Source organism: Staurois parvus, unplaced genomic scaffold, assembly GCF_062004578.1.
Source record: "Staurois parvus isolate SC_StPar_1 unplaced genomic scaffold, SC_StPar_1.0 ptg000570l, whole genome shotgun sequence".
In the NCBI taxonomy this organism is placed as follows: Eukaryota; Metazoa; Chordata; class Amphibia; order Anura; family Ranidae; genus Staurois; species Staurois parvus.
The window spans coordinates 1,500,469-1,528,351 of record NW_028318366.1 but is presented as its reverse complement, the minus strand read 5'-3'; the positions used below and the strand labels follow the sequence as shown (position 1 = coordinate 1,528,351).

At 49.8% G+C, this 27,883-nt stretch overlaps 1 protein-coding gene across 1 annotated transcript; it reads right to left on the bottom strand.

Annotated features, from left to right (window-relative positions):
- Positions 1-5,427, bottom strand: LOC149450600 (uncharacterized). Its single transcript, XM_089691728.1, has one exon. The coding sequence runs from the start codon at positions 5,096-5,098 to the stop codon at positions 3,863-3,865; it is 1,236 nt and encodes a 411-aa protein (XP_089547854.1). The 5' UTR covers positions 5,099-5,427; the 3' UTR covers positions 1-3,862.
- Positions 5,428-27,883: the final 22,456 nt, after the last annotated feature.

The window sequence follows — 27,883 nt, the reverse complement described above, 5'->3', positions numbered from 1 at the left end:
TTTAACAGAAGAAAAGAGATAGATTGTTTACATTTCAAGGATCTATTTATACCATTTATATCATCTATGCTAAGAAACTCATTAACATATGACACTCCCCTCATTAATACCAGCCCACTTATGTGACCCTCTGAACATCCAAATCCCTGTAAATTCCCAGAAAACACTTTCATGTTTTATCCATAACAAGCTGATTGAGTACAAGAGAACCCCGAGCCCCTCCTACTCATTCCCACACAAGTCCATGTCACCATCTACAAGGTGAGAGGACCTGATGGAGAACAAGACCATGACCACCAGGACCATCGCCTGACTGAAGCCATGCTCACATTTCTTTCTAATGCTGCTTCTATGGTCTACTCAGATACGGATTTGGCAGATGTACATTAGTGGAACCCTTTCACTCCGGCCAACGTAAGGTTTCCATCAGCAGCAGCACGGCCTTATAGCTATAGCACCCGGGGGTTGTCTACATTTGTTAGGCCATCTGTCAGCTTTCTGGTGGAAGTGATTCAGCCGCACTGAAGGTCCTCCCCCCGCCATATACACCGGGCTCAGCTGTCCTTCCTGCAAGCCCAAGACAGGCATGGTGGGTGTCAGTGGTGAGGGCAGAAGGAAATCAGCAAACATCTGATCTCTGATCTCCCCTTCAGTGAATGAATGTGGGAGGTGGGAGATTATGTCATTTCTGGGTTCAGCGCTGTCATTCTTCAGTCATTATGGTTTGGGAAGGAGCTGATTAGGCATGATCTGTGCTTGACCATCTTTCTTGGGGTACAGAGGTGACATTGGGGGTCTAATAATGTTCTGATGTCTCTTTAAAGAGGACCTGTGACCAGAAATATGTACCACAGGGGGGCTATCAACCCCCTATCTGATAGAAGCCATGTTAAGTGTAAAAAGAGATGAAAAAAATTTAAGTAACATTATAAAAATAAAAACCCACAAAACAAATCACACGACACATTTTACATATCATTGCACAAGCGAGAGTGAGAACAATCATTCTGAGGCCATCGTTCACGGATAACTATCTGAACTGATAACCTATAAAGGCTCTTAAAGCGTCAAACTGAAGTTTGTCACCATTTCACAAGTACGAACAGTTTATAAAGTTTGACATGTTTGGTATCTATATACTTGATGCTAACCCCATATTTTATAATTTCACCAAATTGGGTCATATATTGTGTTCTTTGTGCACTAACATTATCTATTTTACAGAAAATATGTATTTGATAAACAGCTGTGCTAATATTCTGTGACATGAAAAATGGCAACTACCACCATTATATTCTCCAGAGTCTCTGATTTCAGAAAATAAAAGAAATGTTTGGGGTTTTAACTAATCATATGGCCTAAAATGTGAATATAACTTAAAAAAGCAAAATAATCTCTGGCAGTAAAAGAAAAGACAGAAATGTATATTTCAAAATCAAAACTATGGTAGCAACTAATGGCTTAAGAAGCAAACCCACCATATTACTCAACCAGATTCCAACTAAACCCACCCAAAACATTGGATCCCACCTCCCCCCACCCAGGTTCCTGTTGGAACTCCTTTACCTTGTGTAGATATCCCCTTCTGAGATCCTCATTATCTAATATAAACGTACAACACTCTCCATCTGACACCATTTGTAGACTCCACCTTGGTCTGCCAAGAGATAGTCAGCTGCCAAGCAGTTCTGTGACACCACCTTAGATGGTGGAGCCACTTCTGCTGTCAGCTCTGCTATAACATCAGTGGTGTCATTGGTTACCTGATCCATGACTCCAGTACACCGGTTCATCTTACTTATCTTAGATTCCCCACCCCGTCTATGAAGGGCTCACTGCATAAAGCAGCTCCAATCCAGAGAAAATGTTTCTTCTCACTGGAAGGCCAGGGGAGTATTAGGAGAAATTGAGGCTTTCCTTTACAGATATGGGGGGAGGGGCAACATAACCTAAAGTACAGCTATGGGTGGAATTGAAGGGAAGCCACTTTAGGGTGCTCCTTCCACACAAGAAGCAAATGTTATCTGGAAGGACTAGGAATCCATTGGACCAATGGGGATTAAACATTCTGCAATTACAGTGAGAAACCATGAAATGTTACTGTCCTGTGATTGGCTCTCCTATTGTTAGTAAAGTAAGTGAGACTCCCTTTGTCGGTGCCATTAATGGAAAGAAACTATGTGAAATGTTTCTTCCAAATCCAAAAAGGTGATCCCCTTGGGTAAGTACCCATCCTAATATTCCTGATATGAGTTTGTAGTCCCTACCACTACAGAAAACATGGACAATCATTTACACCTTTTACAGCAGGACAGTAAATATCAGAACACAATTCAAACAGAAGACCAACAGCAGGAAGTCTGCTAACTGAATGTGTAATGCAATCTGTCATTAGCATTCCCAGAGTTCCCTCAGCAACATAGTTGTATCAGCTGTTGGTCCTGTCTGTAGATCTGTTATTTCCCCACCTTCTGTAACAGGGTGACAACCCTGATCATTCTGTAGGAACATTACACAGCAGCGTTGTCACCCTGTACAGGGAAGTCTTAGATAGATTATAAGTAAGACACACAACAAGTAAAGTCCAACTTCAGCTAATGCTGACCCCCCATATGAATGGAAGATGACAGTTGTAAGCACCCCCAGCAGTCTTATATGGTGTTTCCCAACCATCCAACTTTCATTTTTGCCAAATAGCTTGGCCTTCTACAGGAAGCAGAAAAAAACTGGGAGGGTCAACAGGTAATAAAAAAGTTACAAGGGGAGATTCGGAAAAACAAAAACGTTTATGCTAATGACAGATTGCACCATTTATGTAATTATTGATTTTGCCCATTGTTACACTGTGGCGCCGATGTCTTAACTCGTCCATTCAGAGTCATTAAGGTGAACCCCAATAAGAGGAATTTCAGTCTCCCAGAAGAAGTGGTAGGAATATGACCGCACACTTAGCACTTTGTAAGTTCAGATCTCTTGCAGTTGTACCGTGTGAATAGTTTATGGAGATGAGCAATAGCTGGACAGAAAAAAAAAAGATAACAAAGACATCCAATCATCACCTGATAGAATCCCTTTTGAGAAAACCAGATGAAACACAAGTGGCCAGCTGGGATTAGGTGGTACTGTTGAATATGTCCCCTAAAACAGCATTAACTCCGTGTTGGATGGCCTACAGCAGCTTAAGAAGTTACTCTCTAACCAGAGACCTCTATCTGGCTGGTATCTCAGCTACAGACCTGCCTGGAAAGATGTCATCCATGAGAGGATATAGAACATGGAAAGGAGGCATTGATCATGGGAGAGGAGGTGGAACATGTAATAGGAAGTGTGGACACGGTGGGCTTAGCTGGAACCCTCAAGCCTTGCTTATGATGTATTAATTCTCAAAAGAACATGGAATGGACTCTCCTAATGAGGTTTCAGAGGCTTGGCAAGAAGCCATTGGACCCCATCCTAGACTCTGGTACTGAGGCATTGTTGGTCATGTATTGGTTGGTCAGATTCTGTCAATGAAGAAAATGCATGGGAACATAGCTCAGTTAGTGAATGATGAAAATGAATTACATGTTCAGTCAATGCTCCATAAAAAAGGATAAAGATGAGGAAAACAGTTCAGTCATTGCTGCTTATCTGAAAAAAATGTCCATAGGTAAAATATTCACAGGCCTTCTAGGTGTGTTCCTGATGGACATAAGCACTAAACCCAATGCATCCGAACATTAAATTCCTGATTGTTCACAGATTTTTTTTCTAAGCAGCATTTTGTCTTTTTATGTCTTCCGTCGTTTGTGGGAAGACATTGGGGCTGTGAACCTAATGAGACAGCTTTAACTTCTTTAATATTGTCCAATCTTCTGGATTTTCATTTATGCAGCTCAAGCTTGTGAATCCTCTGGTGACAGATTAGCCCGGCATTACCTGTAAAAGCTTTGTCACATTCTGAACATTGATATGGCTTCTCTCGAGTGTGGAGGATCCTCTGGTGTGTGATAAGATGTGCCATCCGTGTAAAAGCTTTGTCACATTCAGAACACTGATATGGCTTCTCTCCGGTGTGGATCCTTTGGTGTGTGATAAGATATGACTTATGTGTAAAAGCTTTATCACATTCTGAACATTGATATGGCTTCTCTCCAGTGTGGACCCTCTCATGTATGACAAGGTGATCCCTCCGTTTAAAAGTTTTATCACATTCTGAACACTGATATGGCTTCTCTCCAGTATGAACCCTCTCATGTATGACAAGGTGTTCCCTCCGTTTAAAAGTTTTATCACATTCAGAACATTGATATGGCTTCTCTCCAGTATGAACCCTCTCATGTATGACAAGGTGTCTCCTCCGTTTAAAAGTTTTATCACATTTCAAACATTGATATGGCTTCTCCCCAGTGTGGACCCTCTGGTGTGCTATAAGCTCTGACTTCCGTGTAAAAGCTTTGTCACATTCTGAACACTGATATGGCTTCTCTCCAGTATGAATCCTCTCATGTATGACAAGGTGTCCCCTCCATTTAAAAGTTTTATCACATTCAGAACACTGATATGGCTTCTCTCCAGTATGAACCCTCTCATGTATGACAAGGTGTCTCCTCCGTTTAAAAGTTTTATCACATTCAGAACACTGATATGGCTTCTCTCCAGTGTGAACCCCATGGTGTGCAATAAGATCTGACTTCTGTGTAAAAGCTTTGTCACATTCTGAACACTGATATGGCTTCTCTCCAGTATGAATCATCTCATGTATGACAAGGTGTCCCCTCCATTTAAAAGTTTTATCACATTCAGAACATTGATATGGCTTCTCTCCAGTGTGATTCCTCTGGTGTATGATAAGATTTGACTTCTGTGTAAAAGCTTTGTCACATTCAGAACACTGATATGGCTTCTCTCCGGTGTGGATCCTTTGGTGTGTGATAAGATATGACTTATGTCTAAAAGCTTTGTCACATTCTGAACATTGATATGGCTTCTCTCCAGTGTGGACCCTCTCATGTATGACAAGGTGATCCCTCCGTTTAAAAGTTTTATCACATTCTGAACACTGATATGGCTTCTCTTCAGTGTGGACCTTCTGGTGTGTGATATGTTTTGCCTCCATTGTAAAATCTTTGTCACGTTCCAAACAAGAAATCGCTTGAAATGACTCCTCTTATGTATACATGGGTTGGACTTTACTGTAAAGCAATTGTCACTTCCAGAACACTGAAATGACTTTTCTCATGTTGTCCTCTGAGGTTGGATCAGTGTTGAAGAGGACCCAAAGCACTTATGACATTTAGAACATGGATATGACTTGTGTCCTGTGTGACTCCTCCAGTGAACTGCAATAAAAACTTTCAGTCAATTACAACACCCAGATGTTTGGTTTCCCATGTGACTGAGTTGTATTCACGAAGACCAGCATGACCAAAAACGTGGTTCATCAATCCACCTGTACAGGAAAAAAAATAAAAATCAGAATTCTATATAAAAGGGCTAAAGTTGGTTTTTATTTTTAATGATCATTATTAAATATATCTTATATATCATCGCAGGCTGTGTCAGCATTATGGTTGTCCTCAAAGGGCCAGTTGTAACTGCAAGACTAGATGTCCAGAGCACCTCACCCCCCCATTAAATCAGATGCCAAGAACCCCACACCCTCTTTAACATCACCGTGCACCTCCTTTGGGGGCAGAGCTGGAAAGCAGAAAGCGCAGGGTCTGGAGGAGGACCAGAGGAGGAGTGGAGTCAATTACCAGAGTCTACTGAATTCTGAAATTCTGAGACCAAGGGAGGGGATACTGCAGCTGCACTGAGAGGTGCAGGATTTGGCAGAGGAGTCCTATTCTGCTCTCTGCTGCCGACTGCTGAGAAAAGGTGGGGGAGGAGACAAGGGGGTAACTGAAGGAGAGGTGCAAGGGCCACATGAAATAACTTAGAGGGCAGGCTCTGGATACAGGTGTTTGACACCTGTGTTATATATATATATATATATATATAAAAATTTAATTAAACTAAATTGTATTAAGTTTTTAAGTGCACACAGTATATCCAACATTCAGCCCAGACAATGGAGTCATACATTCTAATGTATAAGCAGTTGTGGCAATGTTACAGATCATACAGAACAATAACTTGCTTTGTCTCTGGTGTCACTGTTACCTTCTATAAACAAATGAAAAGAGAAAAAAGAAGCAACGTAGAACAATTCACCTGTACATGGCAAGTAACTCTCTCCAGTACATACATAGATAGCTGACACCGTTCAAGTAGGCCTGTGTCTACAGGATCATACACCAAGTATCGGCCTCCAATGTAGTCACCATTTAGTAGGGTACAATTGGCTGGTCCATTTTTAGGGGCCTAAAAAAGTTAAACCTATAAAAACCTATGACAAATGAAGTATGGGGAGTGAGTACCGGAGTATCCAGCCAGTTCTGCCAGAGAGCCATAAGTCTCCTAGGAGAAGTTAGGTTTTCATGTATTATTATGGGGTTCACCTGCTCAATCCATGCCTGGTGGGAGTATGAGTTGATAACCAGAATGCTTGGATTCGATTTGCAGGTACGTTCAGAAAGTACATCTAAGGATCCAAAAATTGCAAGCTTAATCTCAGCTAGGGAGAGACTTTCATCAATCAATAAGCTCCTATATTATAACCCTTCACACAAAATCACAACTTTCTCCCTAGAAAGTATACAATCTAATAAATCCTTTTGTGGTACACATAAATCCCCAAAGTTATATTTACATAAATCCACACTCAATTCTATCTAAAAAATAAAATAAACCCAAAAAAATCAAAATTATATATATATAAAAATTATATATAAAAAAAATTATATATGAAAATTGTGTTCAATAAACCCAAAGTGTCCAAGTTCCAAAAAAATGTTTTTCTTTCAATCCAATAAAGCAGAAATTGGTTCTAAGACTCCATGATCACCTCAAAGAAAAATAGAAAAAAAGAAAATTCATAGTGTATTACCCTTTCACAAAATGTATATATATACTTCACTCTGTGCACAACACAAAAACACACTCAAAATCATTTTGTGCAAAATAAATCCAATATATATCACAATCCAAATAGGTGAATAAAATTAAATAAATAAAGTAAGTAAAACCCAAAACGTGAAAAAAACGTGATCACTCCAATCACAAGTGAATAGTGATACTCGATTTCTCAATCCTTCATTTTCTTAGGTTTTCCTCCCAACTCCTCATAAAAGCATAAAAAGGCTCTTTTCATCTGATGAAGTCCGGAAGTGACGAAACGCGTTAGAGGAGTGACGTCATCACGCACGCACGCTAACCGGAAGTGTCGCCGTGGCCATTTTGTTGGTTGGAAACATGTGGTTTTCAACCTGAAACTTGAAAGAGGAATATAGGAAGCTGGATATCCCTGTTTTATATGTGAGTTGCTATTAAAATTTGTCCATTTTTATGGATTCTGCCTAAAGAGCCTTTTTATGCTTTTATGAGGAGTTGGGAGGAAAACCTAAGAAAATGAAGGATTGAGAAATACGGATCTCCTATGTCAGTTCATGCTTTAAAATACTGCAAGAGGGTAAAAGTACCTAGCATCGATTTTTGGCTGGAGTTTAGAGGGTACTAGTACCTAGTATCACTATTCACTTGTGATTGGAGTGATCACGTTTTTTTCACGTTTTGGGTTTTACTTACTTTATTTATTTATTTAATTTTATTCACCTATTTGGATTGTGATATATATTGGATTTATTTTGCACAAAATGATTTTGAGTGTGTTTTTGTGTTGAGCACAGAGTGAAGTATATATATACATTTTGTGAAAGGGTAATACACTATGAATTTTCTTTTTTTCTATTTTTCTTTGAGGTGATCATGGAGTCTTAGAACCAATTTCTGCTTTATTGGATTGAAAGAAAAACATTTTTTTTGGAACTTGGACACTTTGGGTTTATTGAACACAATTTTCATATATAATTTTTTTTATATATAATTTTTATATATATATAATTTTGATTTTTTTGGGTTTATTTTATTTTTTAGATAGAATTGAGTGTGGATTTATGTAAATATAACTTTGGGGATTTATGTGTACCACAAAAGGATTTATTAGGGAGAGACTTTGTTCAATTAAAAGAAAAATGTCAAAGACAAGTGAGAAAATGTAAATGAGAAGCTGAGAGAAGAGCTAAAAACACAAACCCCCCCCCCAGAGATCTATCCTAAAAATTCAATCTAAAATGTAACAATTACACCAAGAAAACCCTCAACTGAGGGAAGAGATAATGACACCAAAGATACAAATGGAGCTCAACAATCAGGAAAGAGAATCAAAGAGGATGATTTATACAAAGTACCCATCAAGGAACAACAGACCGGTGAGACCAATCAGCTTCCGAAATGTAACGAGACAAAGACCAGCAATAGCCAAGACAACTCTACTAATCCTGAGACCACAAATAGTGATGGCCGAACACCCCCCTGTTCAGGTCGCGGTCAAACATCCGAACCTACAGAATGTTCTACAATGAACGTCGAAGAGGAGGAACTGAGAGGTGTCTTACCGCATCTGAGTATGAAGATCCCGCTCAGTTACTAATATCCGGCATGAGTTCTATGATGAAGTCACGCGGTATTTTAGTAGTGAGACATTCATTCATGTTCCTGGTGTCAGTGGGGTTTCCTGCCGACAGCTGAATGTCAAAAGAATTGTCAGCACTGCCCAGCAATTAAAAAAAACCCAGCTTGTTGTCCCCCTCTCATCCATACCAAGCACTTCGAGACTGGTATGGATTTTGAGAAGAACCCTCTATGCCAATTATTTTTTTATAAATGGCATGGGGGTCCCCCAAAAATCCATATCAGGAGGTGAGCACCCCCTCTCCTGAACCATACCAGGCCACATGCCCGCAACATGGTGGGGTGCCTTGGGTCGGGAGCCCCCCAAAGCACCTTGTCCACATATTGATGGGGACAAGGGCCTCTTTCCCACAACTGTAGCCTGTGGTTGCAGGGGTCTGTAGCCTGGGGGGCTTATTGGAATCTGGAAGCCCCCTTTAACAAGGGGGCCCAAAGATCCTGGCCCCCCCGCCTATGTAAATGAGTAGGCGGTATATGGTACTGCTACCCATTCACAAAAAAAGTGTAGAAAATGACAGGAGACAGTCTTTAACAAGTCCTTTATTGAAAATAAACATTTTAAAAAATGTCCCCCAAAGTAGATTCAACGTCAATCACGATCCTGCCACCATCGCTACCCAAAAAAGGGGAAAAAAGCTCTGCTTGCTATGCTGGCTCCTGGCTGTCTGACAGCTGGGGCCGTGACAACAGTTTTTATATACCCCGCCCCCTTGTGACATCACCACGCACTGTGATTGGTCAAAGTATTACACCTGACTTGTGGTTAGGTGCATTGCTTTGTCCTATCACAATGCACTATCAGGGCGCAGTGCATTGTGGGGCATGGTGGGCAAACAGCCCACTGAATGCCCATACTGTTTGTGTTTGCTGAACACACGAACGGCCCATGTTCAAATCAAACTTAGGTTCAACTGGAACATGAAGCCCATCCCTACAAACAAACAATCATCAAACCACAAGAACAGCCAACAAACTCCGGATTCTTATTGTTATTAATAGACTCCAATGGGAAATATCTAAACACCAAACGGCTCTTCCCAGGAACAAGAGACAACAAAATTCAAGTCCAACAACTGAACAAGCGACAGGAGTCATCAATGATCCGTATTTCACCAACCCCAAACATATCATCATACACACCGACCCAAACATATCATCATACACACCGACCCAAACGTATCATCATACACACCGACCCAAACATATCATCATACACACCGACCCAAACGTATCATCATACACACCGACCCAAACATATCATCATACACACCGACCCAAACATATCATCATACACACCGACCCAAACATATCATCATACACACCGACCCAAACATATCATCATACACACCGACCCAAACATATCATCATACACACCGACCCAAACGTATCATCATACACACCGACCCAAACATATCATCATACACACCGACCCAAACGTATCATCATACACACCGACCCCAACATATATCATACACACCGACCCAAACATATCATCATACACACCGACCCAAACATATATCATACACACCGACCCAAACATATCATCATACACACCGACCCAAACATATCATCATACACACCGACCCAAACGTATCATCATACACACCGACCCAAACATCCTCCAGGGACAAAAGGAAGCCTCTGAGAATAAACTATTACAACTAACAGAGACCGCACAACAAAAATGTCCTCACTCCAACATCATACTGTCCTCCCTAATTCCAAGGATGGACATAACAAACAATAGAAAACTCAGCGAATCAACATAGAGCTGGCAGATAAAACCAGGTCAGAGCCTACCATTCACCTGACACAACATCATTCCATCATGACCCAACACCTCTATGACTACAAACACCTCAACTAACAAGGGGGCAGTCAACTAGCAAGAGAACCCAAAGACATTGTACTGAATGGAACTCACAACCCGGGATCTGGCACAAACCATCTCAGATGGACACAATGGGGCTGATTTACTAAAACTGGAGTGTGCAAAATCTGGGGCAGCTGTGCATGGGGGCCAATCAGGTTCTGACTTCAGCTTGTTCAATTAAGCTTTGACCATAAACCTGGAAGCTGATTGGTTCCTATGCAGAGCTGCACCAGACTTTGCACTCTCCAGTATCTTATTGTCATCATAGGCTGTGTCCATAATGACCACCCATCCCCCCTTATCAGCTGGCTTCAATGTTATATCTCCCCTTGCTGCTAATGATGGCAATGCACCTTTCTCCTCAATGGTCCCATTATTAGGATATGACCCCAGAGTTCCTGATTATAGACTGTCATTAGAGATGAGCGAATCGAAGTAGGCGAAGTGGAATTCGAGTCGAATATCGGAAAATTTTCGATTCGCGCCGAATCCGAAAAATAGCCTACTTCGGACGTGCGAATCGAAATTTTTCCTAAAATGGCGGCGGACATGTGCGGCGACGGAGCGGGGATGTCTGGGAAGGCGCGCAGACAAGGCGCGCTGACCCATAATGCATTCCTTAATGACATGTGATCGCATCAGCCAATCAGCAGCCAGCCAGCCAGCACTGTGTAATGGTCGAGCTATAAATAGCGGCCATTTTGGAATTCTTCATTTGCCTCCAGTCATTCAAGAGAGGCAGACCGCTCTGTATTAGGGACAGAGTTAGGGCCACAGAAACGTTACTTGGGGACAGAGAAACGTTACTTAGGGACAGAGAAGCATTACTCAGGGACACAGAATTGTAAATGAGGGAAACAGAATCGTTACTTAGGGACAAAGAAACGCTAGTTAGGGCCACAGAATTGTTACTCAGGGACAGACAGAATTGTTACTGAGGGCCACAGAATTGTTACTTAGGGCCACAGAAACGTTAGTTAGGGCCACAGAATTGTTACTCAGGGACAGACACAGAATTGTTACTGAGGGCCACAGAACTGTTACTTAGGGCCACAGAAACGTTATTAGGGCCACAGAATTGTTACTCAGGGACAGACAGAATTGTTACTGAGTGCCAGAGAATTGTTACTTAGGGCCAGAGAATTGTTACTCAGGGACAGACACAGAATTGTTACTGAGGGCCACAGAACTGTTACTTAGGGCCACAGAAACGTTACTCAGGGACAGACAGAATTGTTACTGAGTGCCAGAGAATTGTTACTTAGGGCCACAGAAACGTTAGTTAGGGCCACAGAATTGTTACTCAGGGACAGACACAGAATTGTTACTGAGGGCCACAGAACTGTTACTTAGGGCCACAGAAACGTTATTAGGGCCACAGAATTGTTACTCAGGGACAGACAGAATTGTTACTGAGTGCCAGAGAATTGTTACTTAGGGCCACAGAAATGTTAGGGCCACAGAATTGTTACTCAGGGACAGACACAGAATTGTTACTCATGGACACAGAATTGTTACTGAGGGCCAAAGAACCGTTACTTAGGGCCACAGAAACGTTACTCAGGGACACAGAATTGTTACTGAGGGCCACAGAACCGTTACTTAGGGCCACAGAATTGTTACTCAGGGACAGACACAGAATTGTTACTGAGGGCCACAGAACTGTTAGTTACTTAGGGCCACAGAATTGTTACTCGGACAGACACAGAATTGTTACTCAGGGACAGACACAGAATTGTTACTGAGGGCCACAGAACTGTTAGTTACTTAGGGCCACAGAATTGTTACTCGGACAGACACAGAATTGTTACTCAGGGACAGACACAGAATTGTTACTGAGGGACACAGAATTGTTACTGAGGGCCACAAAACCGTTACTTAGGGCCACATAAACGTTAATCAGGGACACAGAATTGTTACTGAGGGCCACAGAACCGTTACTTAGGGCCACATAAACATTAATCAGGGACACAGAATTGTTACTGAGGGACACAGAACCGTTACTTAGGGCCACAGAAACGTTAATCAGGGACACAGAATTGTTACTGAGGGCCACAGAACCGTTACTTAGGGCCACAGAATTGTTACTCAGGGACAGACACAGAATTGTTTCTTGAGGGACACAGAATTGTTACTGAGGGCCACAGAACCGTTACTTAGGGACACAAAATTGTTACTCAGGGACACAGAATTGTTACTCAGGGACACAGAACTGTTACTTAGGGCCACAGAATTGTTACTCGGACAGACACAGAATTGTTACTCAGGGACACAGAATTGTTACTGAGGGCCACAGAACCGTTACTTAGGGCCACAGAATTGTTACTCAGGGACACAGAATTGTTACTGAGGGCCACAGAACTGTTACTTAAGGCCACAGAATTGTTACTCGGACAGACACAGAATTGTTACTCAGGGACACAGAATTGTTACTGAGGGCCACAGAACCGTTACTTAGGGCAACAGAATTGTTACTCAGGGACAGACACAGAATTGTTGCTGAGGGACACAGAATTGTTACTGAGGGCCACAACCGTTACTTAGGGCCACAGAATTGTTACTCAGGGACACAGAATTGTTACTCAGGGACAGACACAGAATTGTTACTGAGGGACACAGAATTGTTACTGAGGGCCACAGAACCGTTACTTAGGGCCACATAAACGTTAATCAGGGACACAGAATTGTTACTGAGGGCCACAGAACCGTTACTTAGGGCCACATAAACGTTAATCAGGGACACAGAATTGTTACTGAGGGCCACAGAACCGTTACTTAGGGCCACAGAATTGTTACTCAGGGACACAGAATTGTTACTGAGGGCCACAGAACTGTTACTTAGGGCCACAGAATTGTTACTCAGGGACAGACACAGAATTGTTACTCAGGGACACAGAATTGTTACTGAGGGCCACAGAACCGTTACTTAGGGCCACAGAATTGTTACTCAGGGACACAGAATTGTTACTGAGGGCCACAGAACTGTTACTTAAGGCCACAGAATTGTTACTCGGACAGACACAGAATTGTTACTCAGGGACACAGAATTGTTACTGAGGGCCACAGAACCGTTACTTAGGGCCACAGAAACGTTACTCAGGGACACAGAATTGTTACTGAGGGCCACAGAACCGTTACTTAGGGCAACAGAATTGTTACTCAGGGACAGACACAGAATTGTTGCTGAGGGACACAGAATTGTTACTGAGGGCCACAACCGTTACTTAGGGCCACAGAATTGTTACTCAGGGACACAGAATTGTTACTCAGGGACAGACACAGAATTGTTACTGAGGGACACAGAACCGTTACTTAGGGCCACATAAACGTTAATCAGGGACACAGAATTGTTACTGAGGGCCACAGAACCGTTACTTAGGGCCACATAAACGTTAATCAGGGACACAGAATTGTTACTGAGGGCCACAGAACCGTTACTTAGGGCCACAGAATTGTTACTCAGGGACACAGAATTGTTACTGAGGGCCACAGAACTGTTACTTAGGGCCACAGAATTGTTACTCGGACAGACACAGAATTGTTACTCAGGGACACAGAATTGTTACTGAGGGCCAAAGAACCGTTACTTAGGGCCACAGAAACGTTACTCAGGGACACAGAATTGTTACTGAGGGCCACAGAAACGTTAATCAGGGCCACAGAATTGTTACTCAGGGACAGACACAGAATTGTTACTGAGGGCCACAGAACTGTTACTTAGGCCCACAGAATTGTTACTCGGACAGACACAGAATTGTTACTCAGGGACACAGAATTGTTACTGAGGGCCACAGAACCGTTACTTAGGGCCACAGAATTGTTACTCAGGGACAGACACAGAATTGTTACTGAGGGACACAGAATTGTTACTGAGGGCCACAGAACCGTTACTTAGGGCCACAGAAACGTTAATCAGGGACACAGAATTGTTACTGAGGGCCACAGAACCGTTACTTAGGGCCACAGAAACGTTAATCAGGGACACAGAATTGTTACTGAGGGCCACAGAACCGTTACTTAGGGCCACAGAATTGTTACTCAGGGACACAGAATTGTTACTGAGGGCCACAGAACCGTTACTTAGGGCCACAGAATTGTTACTCAGGGACAGACACAGAATTGTTACTCAGGGACACAGAATCGTTGAATTAAAGAGTATGTCAGACAACACGCAGAGGAGTGGCAGAGGCGGCAATGTTTTAGGAGCAAGCAGACGTGGCAGCAGAGGAAGGGGTCGAGGCAGCACTGTTCGCAGCCAGAGGCCAGTGCTCCCGGTGTCATCCAGCGGTCGTGTCTCCACCGACAACCCTGCCGTCATCGATTGGTTGGCTCGGTCGTCTTCCTCTTCCCAGGTCACCTTTGACACCTACAGCCAACGGTCGGTGGGTACGTCAGACACAACCGTTAGTTGGCATGGCCCGGGAGCAAGCCCACTGAAATCACGTGTCCTCTACCTGCCCCTGTCCTTTGCTGTTCCCTCACCAAGCGAAGTATCGCATGCTGTGGGCTCAGCCCCACTGTACAGTGAGGAAGAGCTAACAGAGGGCGGTCAGGAACGGGGGGAGACATCGGCCTTTTCAGCAGCCAGGCGAACAAGTACTGGCGAGGAGAGTGGCTCGGTAGCCGGTCTAGAGACAGGTCTGTCTCCTGACCCAGACGCAGCCGAGGGGGCTAGTAGTGAGGCGGAGACCCTACTTGATGATGAGGAGGTTGATCGCACTTGGCTGCCTCGTCGTCATCAGGCAATTTCTTCCGCATCATCAGGAAAAGAGGGTGCCAGCTTGGCAGCGAGCGAAACAGTCGGTGGGTTGCCCAGGAGGCAGCAGGGTCGCATCAGTGTCAGTGGAGCCAAACGGCCACGGAGTAGAGCACCAGCTCCACTGCAGCCTACCACCACGGCCAGTAGTGGTGCCGGTGCGCACGGAGGAAGTAGCAGTCAGCCAGTGAGGAGTAGCGGGGGCAAAGTTTCCTACTCGGCGGTGTGGCAATTTTTCGTCAAGCCGCCCGAGGAAGTAAACGTAGCCGTATGTCGACTATGTGGCCAGAAATGCAAGCGTGGCCAGGGGGCCCATGTTGGGACTACAGCGTTGCGTCAGCATATGCAGCGTCACCATTCGGTGGCCTGGGAAAACCGTGATAAAGATACGGCGGTTCTGCCTGCCCCAGCTCCATCACCCGCTCCGTTACTTGCTCCGTCACCCGACGTCGTCAATCGCCCTCTATCAGCCAGTCAAGGCTCCAACACCTCTGCTGAGGGGAGTTGTCGCTCGTTGGCATCTTCCGCTCGTTCAGATGCTCCTTCTCCTGCTACTCCTCTTCTCGGATTCCGTCAGCAGTCTTTCTTGGAATCCGTTTCCAAGAGACAACAGTTTGCGAGCACGCACCCGACGGTGCAAAAGCTGAACGTCCTCCTGTCCAAGTTGCTGGTGCTGCAGTCCCTCCCTTTCCAACTGGTGGACTCAGCACCTTTCCGAGAAATGATGGCTTGTGCCGCGCCGCGGTGGAGAGTGCCAAGTCGTCATTTCTTCGCCAAAAAGGCAGTGCCAGCCCTGCATTCACATGTAGAAGAGATGGTGGGCCAGTCTTTGAGCATGTCGGTCTCTGCCAAAGTGCACGGCAGCGCCGACGTGTGGAGCTGTAACTACGGTCAGGGACAGTACATGTCATTTACGGCCCACTGGGTGAACGTGGTGCCGGCACAGCCGCACCAGCAACTTGGACAGGTCACGACGCTTTTGCCTCCACGTTTGCACGTCCTTGGTCCAGCAAACATGTCCGCATCTACCACCTCTTCTTCCGCCGTGTCCTCAGCCGCCACCCCCGTGCCAAGTCCCATTACCCGACCGGCATATCACATGTGCAGGGCACAACGGTGTCACGCTGTGCTGCACCTGGTATGCCTTGGCGAACGTAGTCACACAGGGGAGGAACTTCTGAGTGTAATGAACAGAGAAATCGACAGATGGCTGTCTCCGCGCAAACTGAAAATCGGAACCATGTTGACCGACAACGGAAAGAACATGGTGTCTGCTCTGCGTCAAGGAAGGTTGTGCCATGCGCCATGCATGGCTCACGTGTTCAATCTGGTTGTCAAGCGGTTCCTAAAATCCACCATCCCACTGCAAGACATCCTTAAAATGTCACGTAAACTTTGCATGCATTTCAGCCATTCCTACACCGCAAAGCACACCCTCATTGAGCTGCAGCGGCAGAACGGAATTCCACATCATCGCCTGATCTGCGACGTTGCAACAAGGTGGAATTCAACCCTACACATGTTAGACCGCCTTTACGAGCAGCGAAAGGCCATCACCGATTTCCTGATGTTACAAGCGGATAAAGGTACTCCCCTGTGTAACTTCGATGTCAGCCATTGGCAGCTCATGCGTGACACCTGCCGCTTGCTCAGGCCCTTTGAGGAGGCCACGCTATTCGTGAGTCGGCAGGACTATGGGATGAACGACGTCATTCCTCTGTTGCACGTCCTTGAACAAATGCTGTTAACAATGGCTGGTCAGGGTGCGGTAGACGTGGCGCACAGATCTCAACGCCACATGACCCCTGTGGGGCCAGGACAGGAAGAAGAGGAGGAGGTAGAGGAGGACATTTGTGCTCAGGAATTATTGAGTGAAATGGGTGGTTTTTCCACTCAGCGGACAGGAGTGGAGGAGCAGGAGCATCTGGTAGAGGAGGAGGAGGAGACAGAGGACCCAGACGCACCGTGGCAGTATGCTGTGGAGATGGAGGCAGGGAGTCCCTCGCATTCCTTGGCGCAAATGGCCCATAGCATGCTCGGTTGCTTGCGTAGCGACAGCCGAATAATAACCATCAGACAGAGGGATGACTTTTGGCTGTCCACCTTGTTGGACCCTCGCTATCGTTCCAAAATGGTGGCCTTTTTCACACCTGCTGAGAGGGAGGCCAAAATTACGTACTATAAAAACCACCTATGTAGTCAGTTGGTCTCTGCCTTTGTGCGCCAACGTCCATCCTCAGACACTGTGGGCCCTGTGCGCTCGCGTTCCACTGCCATGGCAGCAGGGGAGGGGTGGGGTGGTAGGAGCAGTGGCAGCTCCACCAGCAGCGGCTGCCTCAGTCTGCAGTCGATGATGAGTAGCTTTCTTCACCAGCGCAGTGAGGAAACTACTAACCAGCCGCAGCAGCAGCAGCAGCATCAGGTGGACCTGGAGCAGGACCTCAAACAACAGGCTTGGGCCTACTTGGACAGCACCCTGCCAACCAAGGTAGACAATCCCCTTGATTACTGGGCAACGAAACTTGACCTTTGGCCCCAACTAGCTGAATTTGCCCTTGAAAGGCTGTCATGCCCGGCCAGTAGCGTGGCATCGGAGCGCGTGTTTAGTGCGGCAGGAGGTATTGTAACTCCGCGGAGGACACGACTGTCCACCCAAAGTGTGGAGAGACTCACGTTTGTGAAAATGAATCAGGCGTGGATTAGTCTGGATTTCAAACCACCAGTTCCTGACACAACTGACTAAATCCGCCATGAATCATGCCACAAACATGTGCCACTTTCAGGTCTCCTCACACACTGCTGGTGTGTTCCATTTTTTGTCATAGGGTGCTGGCAGATTACGGGCCTCCCATTGCTGCTGTCTCCATCGCCACACTCTGCCATGTGCCACATTCAGGTCTCTTCACACTGCTGGTGTGTTCAATTTTTTGACATAGGGTGCTGGCAGATTACGGGCCTCCCATAGCTGCTGCCAGGCCCCTAATCTGCCATGGGCCCCTATACCGCCTCCTCATGCTGCTGCCACGTCCAGAGTCTCTCATGGGTCCCTGTACGGCCTCCCATTGCTGCTGTCTCCATCGCCACACTCTGCCATGTGCCACTTTCAGGTCTCCTCACACACTGCTGTTGTGTTGAATTTTTTGACATAGGGTGCTGGCAGATTACGGGCCTCCCATAGCTGCTGCCAGGCCCCTAATCTGCCATGGGCCCCTATATACCGCCTCCTCATGCTGCTGCCAAGTCCAGAGTCTCTCATGGGTCCCTGTACGGCCTCCCATTGCTGCTGTCTCCATCGCCACACTCTGCCATGTGCCACTTTCAGGTCTCCTCACACACTGCTGTTGTGTTGAATTTTTTGACATAGGGTGCTGGCAGATTACGGGCCTCCCATAGCTGCTGCCAGGCCCCTAATGTGCCATGGGCCCCTATACCGCCTCCTCATGCTGCTGCCAAGTCCAGAGTCTCTCATGGGTCCCTGTACGGCCTCCCATTGCTGCTGTCTCCATCGCCACACTCTGCCATGTGCCACATTCAGGTCTCTTCACACTGCTGGTGTGTTGAATTTTTTGACATAGGGTGCTGGCAGATTACGGGCCTCCCATAGCTGCTGCCAGGCCCCTAATCTGCCATGGGCCCCTATACCGCCTCCTCATGCTGCTGCCGAGTCCAGAGTCTGTCATGGGTCCCTGTACGGCCTCCCATTGCTGCTCTCTCCATCGCCACACTCTGCCATGTGCCACATTCAGGTCTCTTCACACTGCTGGTGTGTTGAATTTTTTGACATAGGGTGCTGGCAGATTACGGGCCTCCCATTGCTGCTGCCAGGCCCGTAATCTGCCATGGGCCCCTGTACCACCTCTTCATGCTGCTGCCAGGTCCAGAGTGTGTCATGGGTCCCTGTACGGCCTCCCATTGCTCCCACTCTACCATGTGCCACTTTGAGATCTCCTCACACTCCTGCGGTTTTCCATTTTGTCATAGGTTGCTGGCAGATTAAAGGCCTCCCATAGGTGCCGCCAGGCCCCAAATCGGCCATGGGCCCCCGTACCGCCTGGTCACGCTGCTGCTGGTCCCACAGTGTGACCTGGGTCCCTGTACGGCCTCCCATTGCTTCCACTCTGCCATGTGCCACTTTGAGGTCTCCTCACACTCCTGCGGTTTTCCATTTTGTCATAGGTTGCTGGCAGATTACAGGCCTTCCATAGGTTCCGCCAGGCCCCAAATCGGCCATGGGCCCCCGTACCGCCTGGCCACGCTGCTGCTGGTCCCACAGTGTGACCTGGGTCCCTGTACGGCCTCCCATTGCTTCCACTCTGCCATGTGCCACTTTGAGGTCTCCTCACACTCCTGCGGTTTTCCATTTTGTCATAGGTTGCTGGCAGATTACAGGCCTTCCATAGGTGCCGCCAGGCCCCAAATCGGCCATGGGCCCCTGTACCGCCTGGTCACGCTGCTGCTGGTCCCACAGTGTGACCTGGGTCCCTGTACGGCCTCCCATTGCTCCCACTCTACCATGTGCCACTTTGAGATCTCCTCACACTCCTGCGGTTTTCCATTTTGTCATAGGTTGCTGGCAGATTACAGGCCTTCCATAGGTGCCGCCAGGCCCCAAATCGGCCATGGGCCCCTGTACCGCCTGGTCACGCTGCTGCTGGTCCCACAGTGTGACCTGGGTCCCTGTACGGCCTCCCATTGCTCCCACTCTACCATGTGCCACTTTGAGATCTCCTCACACTCCTGCGGTTTTCCATTTTGTCATAGGTTGCTGGCAGATTAAAGGCCTCCCATAGGTGCCGCCAGGCCCCAAATCAGCCATGGGCCCCCGTATTGCCTGGTCACGCTGCTGCTGGTCCCACAGTGTGACCTGGGTCCCTGTACGGCCTCCCATTGCTTCCACTCTGCCATGTTCCACTTTGAGGTCTCCTCACACTCCTGCGGTTTTCCATTTTGTCATAGGTTGCTGGCAGATTACAGGCCTTCCATAGGTGCCGCCAGGCCCCAAATCAGCCATGGGCCCCCGTATTGCCTGGTCACGCTGCTGCTGGTCCCACAGTGTGACCTGGGTCCCTGTACGGCCTCCCATTGCTTCCACTCTGCCATGTTCCACTTTGAGGTCTCCTCACACTCCTGCGGTTTTCCATTTTGTCATAGGTTGCTGGCAGATTACAGGCCTTCCATAGGTGCCGCCAGGCCCCAAATCGGCCATGGGCCTCCGTACCGCCTGGTCACGCTGCTGCTGGTCCCACAGTGTGACCTGGGTCCCTGTACGGCCTCCCATTGCTTCCACTCTGCCATGTGCCACTTTGAGGTCTCCTCACACTCCTGCGGTTTTCCATTTTGTCATAGGTTGCTGGCAGATTACAGGCCTCCCATAGGTGCCGCCAGGCCCCAAATCGGCCATGGGCCCCCGTACCGCCTGGTCACGCTGCTGCTGGTCCCACAATGTGACCTGGGTCCCTGTACGGCCTCCCATTGCTTCCACTCTGCCATGTGCCACTTTGAGGTCTCCTCACACTCCTGCGGTTTTCCATTTTGTCATAGGTTGCTGGCAGATTACAGGCCTTCCATAGGTTCCGCCAGGCCCCAAATCGGCCATGGGCCCCCGTACCGCCTGGCCACGCTGCTGTTGGTCCCACAGTGTGACCTGGGTCCCTGTACGACCTCCAATTGCTTCCACTCTGCCATGTGCCACTTTGAGGTCTCCTCACACTCCTGCGGTTTTCCATTTTGTCATAGGTTGCTGGCAGATTACAGGCCTTCCATAGGTGCCGCCAGGCCCCAAATCGGCCATGGGCCCCTGTACCGCCTGGTCACGCTGCTGCTGGTCCCACAGTGTGACCTGGGTCCCTGTACGGCCTCCCATTGCTCCCACTCTACCATGTGCCACTTTGAGATCTCCTCACACTCCTGCGGTTTTCCATTTTGTCATAGGTTGCTGGCAGATTACAGGCCTCCCATAGGTGCCGCCAGGCCCCAAATCGGCCATGGGCCCCCGTACCGCCTGGTCACGCTGCTGCTGGTCCCACAGTGTGACCTGGGTCCCTGTACGGCCTCCCATTGCTTCCACTCTGCCATGTTCCACTTTGAGGTCTCCTCACACTCCTGCGGTTTTCCATTTTGTCATAGGTTGCTGGCAGATTACAGGCCTTCCATAGGTGCCGCCAGGCCCCAAATCGGCCATGGGCCCCCGTACAGCCTGGTCACGCTGCTGCTGGTCCCACAGTGTGACCTGGGTCCCTGTACGGCCTCCCATTGCTTCCACTCTGCCATGTGCCACTTTGAGGTCTCCTCACACTCCTGCGGTTTTCCATTTTGTCATAGGTTGCTGGCAGATTACAGGCCTCCCATAGGTGCCGCCAGGCCCCAAATCGGCCATGGGCCCCCGTACCGCCTGGTCACGCTGCTGCTGGTCCCACAATGTGACCTGGGTCCCTGTACGGCCTCCCATTGCTTCCACTCTGCCATGTGCCACTTTGAGGTCTCCTCACACTCCTGCGGTTTTCCATTTTGTCATAGGTTGCTGGCAGATTACAGGCCTCCCATAGGTGCCGCCAGGCCCCAAATCGGCCATGGGCCCCCGTACCGCCTGGTCACGCTGCTGCTGGTCCCACAATGTGACCTGGGTCCCTGTACGGCCTCCCATTGCTTCCACTCTGCCATGTGCCACTTTGAGGTCTCCTCACACTCCTGCGGTTTTCCATTTTGTCATAGGTTGCTGGCAGATTACAGGCCTTCCATAGGTGCCGCCAGGCCCCAAATCGGCCATGGGCCCCTGTACCGCCTGGTCACGCTGCTGCTGGTCCCACAGTGTGACCTGGGTCCCTGTACGGCCTCCCATTGCTCCCACTCTACCATGTGCCACTTTGAGATCTCCTCACACTCCTGCGGTTTTCCATTTTGTCATAGGTTGCTGGCAGATTAAAGGCCTCCCATAGGTGCCGCCAGGCCCCAAATCAGCCATGGGCCCCCGTATTGCCTGGTCACGCTGCTGCTGGTCCCACAGTGTGACCTGGGTCCCTGTACGGCCTCCCATTGCTTCCACTCTGCCATGTTCCACTTTGAGGTCTCCTCACACTCCTGCGGTTTTCCATTTTGTCATAGGTTGCTGGCAGATTACAGGCCTTCCATAGGTGCCGCCAGGCCCCAAATCAGCCATGGGCCCCCGTATTGCCTGGTCACGCTGCTGCTGGTCCCACAGTGTGACCTGGGTCCCTGTACGGCCTCCCATTGCTTCCACTCTGCCATGTTCCACTTTGAGGTCTCCTCACACTCCTGCGGTTTTCCATTTTGTCATAGGTTGCTGGCAGATTACAGGCCTTCCATAGGTGCCGCCAGGCCCCAAATCAGCCATGGGCCCCCGTATTGCCTGGTCACGCTGCTGCTGGTCCCACAGTGTGACCTGGGTCCCTGTACGGCCTCCCATTGCTTCCACTCTGCCATGTTCCACTTTGAGGTCTCCTCACACTCCTGCGGTTTTCCATTTTGTCATAGGTTGCTGGCAGATTACAGGCCTTCCATAGGTGCCGCCAGGCCCCAAATCGGCCATGGGCCTCCGTACCGCCTGGTCACGCTGCTGCTGGTCCCACAGTGTGACCTGGGTCCCTGTACGGCCTCCCATTGCTTCCACTCTGCCATGTGCCACTTTGAGGTCTCCTCACACTCCTGCGGTTTTCCATTTTGTCATAGGTTGCTGGCAGATTACAGGCCTCCCATAGGTGCCGCCAGGCCCCAAATCGGCCATGGGCCCCCGTACCGCCTGGTCACGCTGCTGCTGGTCCCACAATGTGACCTGGGTCCCTGTACGGCCTCCCATTGCTTCCACTCTGCCATGTGCCACTTTGAGGTCTCCTCACACTCCTGCGGTTTTCCATTTTGTCATAGGTTGCTGGCAGATTACAGGCCTTCCATAGGTTCCGCCAGGCCCCAAATCGGCCATGGGCCCCCGTACCGCCTGGCCACGCTGCTGTTGGTCCCACAGTGTGACCTGGGTCCCTGTACGGCCTCCCATTGCTTCCACTCTGCCATGTGCCACTTTGAGGTCTCCTCACACTCCTGCGGTTTTCCATTTTGTCATAGGTTGCTGGCAGATTACAGGCCTTCCATAGGTGCCGCCAGGCCCCAAATCGGCCATGGGCCCCTGTACCGCCTGGTCACGCTGCTGCTGGTCCCACAGTGTGACCTGGGTCCCTGTACGGCCTCCCATTGCTCCCACTCTACCATGTGCCACTTTGAGATCTCCTCACACTCCTGCGGTTTTCCATTTTGTCATAGGTTGCTGGCAGATTAAAGGCCTCCCATAGGTGCCGCCAGGCCCCAAATCGGCCATGGGCCCCCGTACCGCCTGGTCACGCTGCTGCTGGTCCCACAGTGTGACCTGGGTCCCTGTACGGCCTCCCATTGCTTCCACTCTGCCATGTTCCACTTTGAGGTCTCCTCACACTCCTGCGGTTTTCCATTTTGTCATAGGTTGCTGGCAGATTACAGGCCTTCCATAGGTGCCGCCAGGCCCCAAATCGGCCATGGGCCCCTGTACCGCCTGGTCACGCTGCTGCTGGTCCCACAGTGTGACCTGGGTCCCTGTACGGCCTCCCATTGCTCCCACTCTACCATGTGCCACTTTGAGATCTCCTCACACTCCTGCGGTTTTCCATTTTGTCATAGGTTGCTGGCAGATTAAAGGCCTCCCATAGGTGCCGCCAGGCCCCAAATCAGCCATGGGCCCCCGTATTGCCTGGTCACGCTGCTGCTGGTCCCACAGTGTGACCTGGGTCCCTGTACGGCCTCCCATTGCTTCCACTCTGCCATGTTCCACTTTGAGGTCTCCTCACACTCCTGCGGTTTTCCATTTTGTCATAGGTTGCTGGCAGATTACAGGCCTTCCATAGGTGCCGCCAGGCCCCAAATCAGCCATGGGCCCCCGTATTGCCTGGTCACGCTGCTGCTGGTCCCACAGTGTGACCTGGGTCCCTGTACGGCCTCCCATTGCTTCCACTCTGCCATGTTCCACTTTGAGGTCTCCTCACACTCCTGCGGTTTTCCATTTTGTCATAGGTTGCTGGCAGATTACAGGCCTTCCATAGGTGCCGCCAGGCCCCAAATCGGCCATGGGCCTCCGTACCGCCTGGTCACGCTGCTGCTGGTCCCACAGTGTGACCTGGGTCCCTGTACGGCCTCCCATTGCTTCCACTCTGCCATGTGCCACTTTGAGGTCTCCTCACACTCCTGCGGTTTTCCATTTTGTCATAGGTTGCTGGCAGATTACAGGCCTCCCATAGGTGCCGCCAGGCCCCAAATCGGCCATGGGCCCCCGTACCGCCTGGTCACGCTGCTGCTGGTCCCACAATGTGACCTGGGTCCCTGTACGGCCTCCCATTGCTTCCACTCTGCCATGTGCCACTTTGAGGTCTCCTCACACTCCTGCGGTTTTCCATTTTGTCATAGGTTGCTGGCAGATTACAGGCCTTCCATAGGTTCCGCCAGGCCCCAAATCGGCCATGGGCCCCCGTACCGCCTGGCCACGCTGCTGTTGGTCCCACAGTGTGACCTGGGTCCCTGTACGACCTCCAATTGCTTCCACTCTGCCATGTGCCACTTTGAGGTCTCCTCACACTCCTGCGGTTTTCCATTTTGTCATAGGTTGCTGGCAGATTACAGGCCTTCCATAGGTGCCGCCAGGCCCCAAATCGGCCATGGGCCCCTGTACCGCCTGGTCACGCTGCTGCTGGTCCCACAGTGTGACCTGGGTCCCTGTACGGCCTCCCATTGCTCCCACTCTACCATGTGCCACTTTGAGATCTCCTCACACTCCTGCGGTTTTCCATTTTGTCATAGGTTGCTGGCAGATTACAGGCCTCCCATAGGTGCCGCCAGGCCCCAAATCGGCCATGGGCCCCCGTACCGCCTGGTCACGCTGCTGCTGGTCCCACAGTGTGACCTGGGTCCCTGTACGGCCTCCCATTGCTTCCACTCTGCCATGTTCCACTTTGAGGTCTCCTCACACTCCTGCGGTTTTCCATTTTGTCATAGGTTGCTGGCAGATTACAGGCCTTCCATAGGTGCCGCCAGGCCCCAAATCGGCCATGGGCCCCCGTACAGCCTGGTCACGCTGCTGCTGGTCCCACAGTGTGACCTGGGTCCCTGTACGGCCTCCCATTGCTTCCACTCTGCCATGTGCCACTTTGAGGTCTCCTCACACTCCTGCGGTTTTCCATTTTGTCATAGGTTGCTGGCAGATTACAGGCCTCCCATAGGTGCCGCCAGGCCCCAAATCGGCCATGGGCCCCCGTACCGCCTGGTCACGCTGCTGCTGGTCCCACAATGTGACCTGGGTCCCTGTACGGCCTCCCATTGCTTCCACTCTGCCATGTGCCACTTTGAGGTCTCCTCACACTCCTGCGGTTTTCCATTTTGTCATAGGTTGCTGGCAGATTACAGGCCTCCCATAGGTGCCGCCAGGCCCCAAATCGGCCATGGGCCCCCGTACCGCCTGGTCACGCTGCTGCTGGTCCCACAATGTGACCTGGGTCCCTGTACGGCCTCCCATTGCTTCCACTCTGCCATGTGCCACTTTGAGGTCTCCTCACACTCCTGCGGTTTTCCATTTTGTCATAGGTTGCTGGCAGATTACAGGCCTTCCATAGGTGCCGCCAGGCCCCAAATCGGCCATGGGCCCCTGTACCGCCTGGTCACGCTGCTGCTGGTCCCACAGTGTGACCTGGGTCCCTGTACGGCCTCCCATTGCTCCCACTCTACCATGTGCCACTTTGAGATCTCCTCACACTCCTGCGGTTTTCCATTTTGTCATAGGTTGCTGGCAGATTAAAGGCCTCCCATAGGTGCCGCCAGGCCCCAAATCAGCCATGGGCCCCCGTATTGCCTGGTCACGCTGCTGCTGGTCCCACAGTGTGACCTGGGTCCCTGTACGGCCTCCCATTGCTTCCACTCTGCCATGTTCCACTTTGAGGTCTCCTCACACTCCTGCGGTTTTCCATTTTGTCATAGGTTGCTGGCAGATTACAGGCCTTCCATAGGTGCCGCCAGGCCCCAAATCAGCCATGGGCCCCCGTATTGCCTGGTCACGCTGCTGCTGGTCCCACAGTGTGACCTGGGTCCCTGTACGGCCTCCCATTGCTTCCACTCTGCCATGTTCCACTTTGAGGTCTCCTCACACTCCTGCGGTTTTCCATTTTGTCATAGGTTGCTGGCAGATTACAGGCCTTCCATAGGTGCCGCCAGGCCCCAAATCAGCCATGGGCCCCCGTATTGCCTGGTCACGCTGCTGCTGGTCCCACAGTGTGACCTGGGTCCCTGTACGGCCTCCCATTGCTTCCACTCTGCCATGTTCCACTTTGAGGTCTCCTCACACTCCTGCGGTTTTCCATTTTGTCATAGGTTGCTGGCAGATTACAGGCCTTCCATAGGTGCCGCCAGGCCCCAAATCGGCCATGGGCCTCCGTACCGCCTGGTCACGCTGCTGCTGGTCCCACAGTGTGACCTGGGTCCCTGTACGGCCTCCCATTGCTTCCACTCTGCCATGTGCCACTTTGAGGTCTCCTCACACTCCTGCGGTTTTCCATTTTGTCATAGGTTGCTGGCAGATTACAGGCCTCCCATAGGTGCCGCCAGGCCCCAAATCGGCCATGGGCCCCCGTACCGCCTGGTCACGCTGCTGCTGGTCCCACAATGTGACCTGGGTCCCTGTACGGCCTCCCATTGCTTCCACTCTGCCATGTGCCACTTTGAGGTCTCCTCACACTCCTGCGGTTTTCCATTTTGTCATAGGTTGCTGGCAGATTACAGGCCTTCCATAGGTTCCGCCAGGCCCCAAATCGGCCATGGGCCCCCGTACCGCCTGGCCACGCTGCTGTTGGTCCCACAGTGTGACCTGGGTCCCTGTACGGCCTCCCATTGCTTCCACTCTGCCATGTGCCACTTTGAGGTCTCCTCACACTCCTGCGGTTTTCCATTTTGTCATAGGTTGCTGGCAGATTACAGGCCTTCCATAGGTGCCGCCAGGCCCCAAATCGGCCATGGGCCCCTGTACCGCCTGGTCACGCTGCTGCTGGTCCCACAGTGTGACCTGGGTCCCTGTACGGCCTCCCATTGCTCCCACTCTACCATGTGCCACTTTGAGATCTCCTCACACTCCTGCGGTTTTCCATTTTGTCATAGGTTGCTGGCAGATTAAAGGCCTCCCATAGGTGCCGCCAGGCCCCAAATCGGCCATGGGCCCCCGTACCGCCTGGTCACGCTGCTGCTGGTCCCACAGTGTGACCTGGGTCCCTGTACGGCCTCCCATTGCTTCCACTCTGCCATGTTCCACTTTGAGGTCTCCTCACACTCCTGCGGTTTTCCATTTTGTCATAGGTTGCTGGCAGATTACAGGCCTTCCATAGGTGCCGCCAGGCCCCAAATCGGCCATGGGCCCCCGTACAGCCTGGTCACGCTGCTGCTGGTCCCACAGTGTGACCTGGGTCCCTGTACGGCCTCCCATTGCTTCCACTCTGCCATGTGCCACTTTGAGGTCTCCTCACACTCCTGCGGTTTTCCATTTTGTCATAGGTTGCTGGCAGATTACAGGCCTCCCATAGGTGCCGCCAGGCCCCAAATCGGCCATGGGCCCCCGTACCGCCTGGTCACGC